The 10,023-nt window shown below is 36.4% G+C and overlaps 1 protein-coding gene across 1 annotated transcript; it reads right to left on the bottom strand.

The window, feature by feature from the left end:
- Positions 1-658: 658 nt before the first annotated feature.
- Positions 659-3,085, bottom strand: IZUMO3 (IZUMO family member 3). Its single transcript, XM_006908344.1, has 6 exons — positions 2,854-3,085; positions 2,642-2,716; positions 2,405-2,494; positions 1,625-1,705; positions 1,114-1,204; positions 659-803 (listed from the first exon to the last, which is right to left on the bottom strand). Exons 1-6 carry the CDS (start codon positions 3,083-3,085, stop codon positions 665-667), a joined length of 708 nt encoding a protein of 235 aa, XP_006908406.1. The 3' UTR covers positions 659-664.
- Positions 3,086-10,023: the final 6,938 nt, after the last annotated feature.

Here is a 10,023-nt window from a genome sequence, read left to right as displayed (position 1 = left end):
AAATAACAATAGTACTCACAAAATTATTGTGAGAATTCAATTAGATAATATATGTAAAGCATTAATTAGGGTATTATACACATAAAAGGTGTTTGATAGAAACAGCTTAAAGAATCAGAAATTAATATTCAATTCAGTCATAGAGCATAAACTTAGGGAAAATTTATTGGTCAAACCTCAACTACTCAGAACTAATATTTTGGACATTGTGGTATGTGTGTATGATATCATGAAGAATATTAAATGTTATGTATTATCAAAGAAAATTGTCCACATTGACCATAATGATAAATATGGAAAAAGTAACAAAATGAACAGTTAGAAGTAAAAAGCAGCCTTAGAAATTTAAAAGTTATTCTAATTATAGCCATTAATGAGAGTTACCAACCATACATTCTTTATTAAATCATATAACATATCATTTTTTTTTGTGCATTGCAACATACTAACATTACTTTTTCTACATCTCCAGGTAAATCACTTGCTTCTCATTGCTTCCATTGCCTCAGGATTTCAATAAGGATCTTTACTAGAGAAACTCTAAGTTCTATTTCAGTTTTAAAATACTATGATTTTATGACCACAAAAGAGCTTATTCCCAGTTTTCTACTCTGAGTCAACACTTAAGAGAATCATGGAAGACCTACTGTCTCTGGCTATGTATTTATTTTCTTATTCCAAAATCTTCCTTATCCTTCTCGTCTGTCATCCCCATTAATTCTTCAAGTTTCTTCTCCAAATATTTCTTTAATGACCTTCGTATTGCCTTCATTTTCCTCCGATGAGTGACAAAAATATGGAATCTAGAGTAGAGAAACAAGATAATTCCAACTTCAATATTAGTAGCCTAACTTTTAAAAGCAATTATACATTTTTTTTATTCCTTTCTGGATAACTCTTCAATCCTCATACTTCATTGTACCTCCTCCATTTCCCTTGTTTTAACTTTTATCCCATCAAACTTTCATTCACTTCATTCCTGTTAGTATCATATCCCAAAGTTTCAAATGACTTCTTTCCCCTTATTTCCATTGGAAGGACGGGGAAGGTTGAGCAGTCTCTTTGCCATAGGAGCGCCTGACCCAGTGTTTGTTTGGAGGGAGAAAAACTCACAGTAACAAAGCACTTCCCAATATTACAGCTTCTGCTAGCAATATCAGAAATAGTGCAATTTCTTGATTTTCAAGCTTCCTTGAATCCTCTTCTGGAAGGAGAAAGGGAAAAAGAGTAAGTTTTGGAGATGAAAAATAATGAGAACTTATTCATAATAGAAGATTTTTTTTTTAACCTACAACTATTGCTCTATTCACCACTTCTGTCACTGTTTTCTGATGGCTGTGATTTTTATTATTCTTAGAACTCTAGGCTCTAAAAAACTTTTACCCTTACTGCCCCTAGCCTAATTTCTCTACCCTTAGTCCAGTCTTTTTATTTCTCAGCCCTTCAGTTGGTCCAGTGCCCAACAATTCATACTAGTACAAATTTTGCCCAACATTTTAGCTTTTATTTGTAACAGCATGATCAACATAGAAGATGCTCAACAAATATTTGTCAAATAAATCAGTGAGTGACTCATTACCTTGACCCCTGACCCCTCCAAATGCCATACCACAATCTTTGTTACCTCCACAATACTCTCCTTTGAAGCATCGGGTAGTGATGCGAAGACAGGTCCAACAATCCAAGATGGGACCTTCAATCACAACTGATAAAGAGAAGAAAGACAGTTGGAGGAGACCATGTCATAGAATTTCCTTAGTTCAGATATCAAGTATGGATTAGGTCTCAGGCATTTCCAGGACTCTTAAGGTTACATTGTTCTCAATTTCCTTTTCCTCTAATGGTCAAGTTTTCTGATGGTTCAAAACCTTCTGTAATTTAAGTCAGATCTCAGGAGAAGAAATGGGAAAAATCATGCCATGGCTTATACTGGTGCTATGGGTTGTAAACTATCCTTTCGGAGACCTCTGAGCATCTCCAAAATCTGTGAGGTGACTGAGATTTCCATAAGCTAGATTTTATTGTCAGATATTATTGACATTCCTCCTTGGAACCACAGTGCTAAGAAGTGGGTTCTTAATGTGGACAGGTGGGAGAGATAGGGCTGTATAGAGCAAAGCATATGGGAGAATAGGAGCTGAAACCTAAAGGTGTCACATGTACTGTACTCACCACAATCTTCAGAACAAGCTAAAAGAGAATCAGAGAGTTCTCATGAGCTTAGAATCAACTTAGAGTTTGTCATATTTAAACCCAAGTAGCTTTTATTTGGTTACCCATTAAGTTTCAGCCACCCCTTTACCCATTCTAAATCACTAATATGAAACCACATTCTTCCTCTCACCCCTCATTTCTTATTTCTTTCACATAATTTCAGTGTTGTTAGATAGACATCTTTTATTACCAACTTCAGAGAACTTCTTTAATATTTCTTTCAGTTTGGATTCCAGGTTTTGGCGGACATCGAGAAGCTTGCCTTGAAGGATAAAGCCACCTAAGACGAGTAGAAGGAACATCAGAAAATAAAGGTGGCCTTTCCCCTTAGAATATAATTTTAATTGTTTTGCCTTGTTTCCCCCAGCAAACTTTCTTCACACTTGCTTGAGAAATACAGTATTTTAACATTGAAACAATACCTCACCTTTCCATGTTTCATTGCCCAGTTTAGAAAGTTCATTCTTCAGCCATATTCTCAAATTGACAGCCTTTTCAACAGCTAGAGAAGAGAGGTAAAATTATATGTGGGGAAATAATTACATCTGTGGAGGAAATTTTGTGGGCCCAGGTGCTCTTTTCCCTGCCTCCCTTCTCCCTTTAACCCCCAAAACTCTCAAGGACTCAAGCTTCCCTCACCCAACACCCGAAGCATCTTGTTCCCGTGGGAGACCTTGAAGCTTAAATTGATCATCTCCTTAATCTGCCGTTCAAGCAGATGAGTTTGGCCAGGGATTTCTGAGGGTACCAGCTTTGCCAGCAAGGACTTAATATCTTCTATGAATTTGGGGTCACATTCCAAGCAGCCTTTGACCCCATGGAAGGCTGCCAGGGACAGGGGCAGGAGCAGGAACAACCATAGGTCTCCCATTTCCTTGCCACAACCGCCCTTGCTCCAACAGCAGGTTGTCCTGGCAACTAGTTCACCTAGTTCCCTTTTCTTCAAAAATCCAGGAATAAGAGCCTTGTCCTGGAGAGTCTGACTCCACCTCCCTCTCCATTTTCATCCCACTTCTAGGCGACTTCATTTCCGTAAGGATCTTCAGTTATTTTCTGACTTTTATCCTTCATTCCAGGGAGAGGGAACTTCCAGTTGGGGAGCAGATACCTGAGTTCTGAGTGTAGAACACAAGGAGAGGGAAAGGCTTGAGCTCACACAAGCAGAGTTCTGTGCAGGGAAATATAGAAAAAGTTTATTTAGGTCTCTCCCTTACTGTGTCTTTACTAAGTTCCCACACCCCTTCTGACCATTAGGGTCATATCTCAAGAAAGAGATCTTATAGACCTTTAGATACTGCTTAACCAAAACTCTACTTCTATAGAGAAGGTAAGAAAAACCCAGAATATTGAGTTTCTTGGGGTCCCGGTCCCTGATGGTGAATATATAAGTGAGAATCCTAACATAGGATCATCTTGAAAGTACTAATGATGAAGTGTGTGAATATAAGAAAAAAGCCACAGTTATCATGAGATGACCTATTATGCCACTTACATGGAAGGTGGCCAAATACACATGTGTTTCCTTCAGTTTAAGGCTTTTTGAATAAGAATGTTCTTTGTTATTTAAAGAAATTAAGACTGCTTTGCAGACTTTTTAGACTACCAATTACCTTTTTTCTAATATATTGCTTTTATGACTGACCTGCCTCCTGTGTGCCAGATATGTACTAAACACTTCAGACAAATTACTGCAAGTCCTCATGGCACAACAATACTTTGAGAGTTTATATTCATTTTATAGATTAGAAATTTAGGCTTAGAGATGTGAAACAGTCCTCCTTGCCAAGTAATTTAACAGTTATAGAATCAGGATTCCAACACATGTCTGTCTGATTTCAGACTCTATGTACTTTAACTATTGCCTCATAATTTTCTGGGATAATACAGAAAGTGATCTCTTGGAATTTGATAAATCAGAAGATGGTGGTGGGCATTCAAATCCTTTGATGCTCCAAAATCAGCACCTCTCTGCTCTGATTTTATTTTCCCTTGGCTAGGGAATGATAACCCAAAGGATTTTTACATGCTGAGGGCTGAAGGCACATGATAATAGGGTTAAATTAATTCTGGAAACCAAAGTTGGGGACTAAGGGGGCTTAGAAACTTGGCTGGCTGGTGGGCAGGTGTAAGAAAAACTTTTCTTCTAGAGAAATATATGTTATGGATGAGCTATTTTTCCAGTTAACAATACATATCTTTACTTTTGGATTGGGCAGTTTAAAGAGATGCTATGCCATGTGACTGAATAATTCTACTATTCCATGGCATAATATCGTGACCCAGACTAAATGGCCCATCTGTCATATTTTATTCTTGTCTTCCCCTTCCAGGAAATCAAGAATTTTAGGATGAAAGAAAAATAGTTTGACTTTTTAACAATCTTGGGAAGACTGAAATAGCAAGCCATTTCCTAAAAAGACAGAGCTTATAATTGAAGGGAACGTACAAAAGAAAAAATCACAGAGGAAATATCATTCTCATGGAGTGAACAGATAACAAAGGAGTGTGCTAATGGCAGAGAGGTACACACAGAAGTCCATGAGAAGACAAACTGCACTGAGTCTGGAGGAACTTCTTATAGATAGGCTGGATCCAAGAGAATAGAAACCATAGTCAGTGAATATATGGGGATGAGTGAGAACCCAGTAATGTTCAGGAGTCTTTAAAAGAAGCATCCTGAAAGTACTGATTATGGAGTATGTAACATATAAGAAAATAACCATAATTATCATGGGCTAGTCCTTTGAATTTCATAAATGTAAAATATTTGATCCTTGGAAAAGAAGAGCCATCTGGGAATTGATTAATCATGTAATGATCACATTACTTAAAAAAATACTTATGTGAGAAGTAAAGGCTAATACCCACATCCTTCATTGATTATGATAATATTTGGTTTGGATTGGCATGGAGAAGATATGATTTATAGTCGGTATGAATCTGTAGAATAGCTAACTGAACTCTTTATTTGCTTAAAGTAGTATAATAGATACATAGTAGCACATGCATTCATAATATTATACTAAATATATATTTATTCATTTGTGGTTCTTACACAAATTAGATATTCATGGACAGTATTTTAGATGTTTTTTGTCCTATAAAACATTTAGACAGTGCTAACAATTAGAGTCCCCCTTTTTAAGGGTTAGAATCACTTGTTTGTATTGGCCTTTGTTACAAATTGTATAGTGAGTGCACTGAGTTTTAAAATCTGAAGAGCAAGTTTCATAAAGAACAGCAAGTAGCTTCTTATCATAATTTCCCCTTATTCTATGGTATTTCTGCTTCCCAGATTCATACAAAAAATAAAAATAGAAAGCTCTCTACCTCAATCTTCTTATAGTCTCTTCCAGCTGAGCCCTGCTGCATTGCTTCCCACCCCTATCACTTCAAAGTATTCTGTAGAAGCTTGGCAAATAATCCAGCTATCTCTTGCAGTGAAGGTGAGGTTCACCTCTTTCCTGACTGTAATTTGAGACTAGGAAGCCATCACTTGCTTTTTGGCCACATTATAAACTATCTGTTTGGGCAGCATAATAATAACAGTTACAAATGTTGAAATAACTACTATATGCCAGATACTTCACATGTAAAATAATTTAAAAATTTTCTATATACCCACTCATTTATATTTCATTGTCATTAAACTAATTTCTCTTTCCATATTCCACTCATCCTTTTGGGAAAGTCATAAGGTTGGAACGTGGATGATGTTGAAAGAATCTCTGATAGAAAATCAAACTAAAAGAAAAGCTGATTGCATTAGTAGGGATTGAGGGAAGAATAAGGGAAGAGGAGTAATGGAAGTAGAAGATCTGTGTTACAACTTCAACTCTCTAACGCGTGGTCCCAAAGAGAAGATATATTAGGTATGTTAGATAGATTAAAGGAAATACTGAGGGAAGAGTAGTTTTTGCCTTCCATTTTTTAAGAGCTCTGAACACTATACGAGTTACCCACATGTGGACAACTGTATCTGAGGAAGACTATTAGCATGGCAGGATTGGCTAATATAAGGCACTCCTAAGACAGTGCAAGTTCCCACGTGGTATGGAAAGACCAATATGCTTTCACCGGCTGCTAAGAAAGGATATGCGAGTGAACTCAGGATCTGACTGGGAAACTTGCCAGTTTGCATCATCAAAGCTTCAGGTAAAGGGACCTTATCTGAGAGCTGGATAGCAAAACCTCCAGGCCAGGAAAGAAAATGTCTGCAGAAGCCCCAGGGCATTGATGGGGTCAAATTGTCAGGAAAGACCAACAGACCATGAGGAAATAGAGAACAGGTCCAAAGTGCTCCACATGCAGAGTTTCCCAGCAAACACCACAAGAATCAGAGATAGGGTAGTACCAATCTCACCTTGGAAGGTATCAACACATTGTCAAAGAATAAAACAAATATTTTTAAATTAAAAAAAAAATGTTATGCAAGGGAACACATATCAGTAAAGAAATTCACTGCATAGTTCACTGAGGAGGAAAAGGCAAAGTTTTTTTTTTTTTAATATAAGAAAGAGTTCATAATGACCATGCTGTACTTAACTACCATTTTAGCATGCTAGATAAGACAGAGTGAGTCTGTAATTGGACTTGTAGTTAGTTAAAACAAGCCTGATTTTTCAGTGACTAGGAAGGCATTTTAATTAGGCCCCAAGTAGGTCTAGCATCCCAGGGTTACTCAATGTTCATAATTCCTTATCAGTTTCAGGAGGTTAGCGCCAGTGGAGTGAAACAAAGTTTTCTTATCTCCTAGACAAGTGCTTCTGTATGTGGAAGTCTTTCCTCTACATGCTATATACCCACGGGTCCCCTTCAACCAGGGAAGAGGTCCATGAGTTAACATAGGCCCCCTATCTCTTCATTCTTATATCCCATTTTGAAAAGAAGTAGGGAAGAGGAAAGAAATGTGAGTTATTCTTCCCGCCCAAAGGAATTTAGTTATCTAAAGAAAGCATTTCAATTGTTGGGTGGGATTGAATTTATCATTTTGTGCTGATACTGCTTTTTCCCCCCACCTCTTTCCAGTGAGGTGAGAAGTCAGACATATTATAGAATATGAAGAAGTTATATCTCCTTTGTATATCCGAGAGTAGTGTTAATAAATGTGTGACTGTGCAACACAAACACCATAATGAATGTGTATATAGAAAACTTTAAAATTATTTTACATGTGAAGTATCTGGCATATAGTAGTTATTTCAACATTGACTTTAACTGTTGAAATAAGTTATTAAAGAACGTGTAGAATCTCCATTCTTGGTGATTAGGGGTCACCACTTGTTGTTGGGCAGTCTTGTGTAGGAGTTTGGACCAGTTGAATGGGGTTCCTTCTAGTTGACACAGCTGCTATTATATACAGAGAATGTATATTCTCTGCATATTCAAGTATAAACATACTTTAAAAGTATGTTTCATATTAATTTTTTCTTACATTTACTGCAAATCTAACAACAAATGTATGTTCAATTTCTTTTTCAAAGAATGGAAACTGTGGTATTACGTATCTAGATGGGAAAAGAGTTTGTCAAGTTCCATATTCTATAAATTATTGCCATTTTTAGCATATATATACATACACACACACATATATATGTATGTATGTGTATATATATATACACACATACATAGACACATGTACATATATATTTACATATTTTTTGCAACCACTTTGTTTGCCCACATATTTTTTGCAACCACTTTGTTTGCCCATATATATATATGTGTATATATATATGTGTGTATATACACACACACACACACACACACACACATACATATATATTTGCCAAGATGGATTCTAGGACCACCCCAAATCAGTTTTTTAAGTGGTAAGGGGATGTTTTGCAGAAAAATATAAAATGTTTTTCAATTGCAGCTATTTGAGAATTTTACCATTTCATTTTCTTTTTCTGGTGCCATAAGAAAAGACCTTGACAAAGTGTACATTAACCACTTTTCATTTATGCCAGGTTTAGCTCTATGTCTAAAGGGCATATGTGATAAACTGGTCATACATTATCTCATTTGTAGTCTGAGGTTTATGAGCTCTCATAAAACAATTACCATATATACATTTTACAATAAATGGGCAAACAAAGTGGTTGCAAAAAATATGGAAAAGTCAATAATTAATTTTAGATTTTCAAATGTAGCAGAGACATTGGAGCTTTCTCTTCTTTTCAAAAGAGATGGTTTCTTTGTTAGGAATATGCAAGCATGTTAATTCATTACAGTGTGGTTTTTCTTTTTCTAAAGATTGTCGAAGGCCTAATTTATGTGCAAGACTGAAAGCTGTTTAAACGGATAATATGCCTTCTTCATGAGAAATACCACACTTTATGCTCCATTAAATTCAGACATTGACTCTCTAAGCTATGAACCAATTATTTCTTTCCAGAAACAGCAGCATAGTTTTTTCCACAAAGGACAACAGATTATTTCAGGCTGCTATTAATCTCCACATAGTCCACAAAATACATAGGACATTAGGGAGAAAACAATTGAGTAGCTATTTTAACACTTGTAGAAATGCTATACAAAGAGGAAATAAAAAGAAGATGCTTGTCTGCTACTCCTAAATTATTTCAAATCTTCCAAAAAAGAGAGAAAAAGTCTTTAAAGTAATCAAGAGTTACATTTGATGTTGAAACAGTGCTTGTGGATGGACACAGATGGATATTTATCTGCTTGATCTGTTTCCCCCATCGCGTATGGCTGAATACTTGTACAGTCCTATTGCATGCTCCACTAGTTGGATGGTACAGTGAGTGAAATGCCTATTAGCATCCTAAAATGGGTTCTTTTATGTTACAGCATTGTTATATATATGATAATGGGCCAATTCTCCTAGTAAAAACCAGAAAAATATAGTGGTACCTCATCATAACCTATCATAGGTTAGAATTTAATATAATAGCAGTGGATCATTTTGGGGGTACTCTAAGTAGCCTAACAACTTATAAAACAACACACACCAGTTCATGTATCAAAATCTAAAGAGAATTTCAATAATGAGAAGCTGGTAACTAATTATTTGTGTAAAACTTTACTTTTCTCATTCATCTAGTCAAAAATATTTGAGCTCCTACTATTTAACTGTCATTCAACAACTATTTATTGAACATTTATCAATAATATCAATAAAAAGAGTCTGAGGACAGAAATGCCTCTACCTTCATAGTACTTGCAATCAAAAACAGTGCTGACATTTTAATCTAATTTTTTTTATGTGCTCTAATGCCATTTTCTCCCTCCCATACTCCCTTCCTTCCTTCCTTCCTTCCTTCCTTCCTTCCTCCCTCCCTCCCTCCCTTCCTTCCATTTATCCACCCAAACTTCCATTCTTTCCTTCCTTCCTTCCTTCCTTCCTTCCTTCCTTCCTTCCTTCCTTCCTTCTTTCCTTCCTCTTCCTCCTTTTCTGTATCTGTGTTTATAAATAAGCAGTTTTCTTGTTTCTGAATGGAGATTTCACTTAGTTCTGTCCAAATTGAGAAACATTTGGGTAGCTTGGTTCACAGATGAGAGAGACGGACTTGGATTAGTTTAAGCCAGTTAAAATATTTCATCCCCTCAGGCACCGGATCAATTATGGGTATGTCAACCAGCGTTTGTGAGGTACTTGGCAAATACTAGTGGGAGGTTTTGGGGGAAAAGACATTTCCTCCTCCTTCCCTCAGAAGCTACCAGAAGAAACTGACTGCCCCCAAGACTTGGTAACATAAAAAATATAAACACTGAGCTGCAACTGCTGGAGGTGAGTTGGAGCTGGCCCTTGACTGCCTCATGAGAGCTGATTGCACAACCCAC

This window comes from Pteropus alecto, unplaced genomic scaffold, assembly GCF_000325575.1.
Source record: "Pteropus alecto unplaced genomic scaffold, ASM32557v1 scaffold222, whole genome shotgun sequence".
Classification (NCBI taxonomy): Eukaryota; Metazoa; Chordata; class Mammalia; order Chiroptera; family Pteropodidae; genus Pteropus; species Pteropus alecto.
This window is presented reverse-complemented; position numbering and strand designations above follow the sequence as displayed.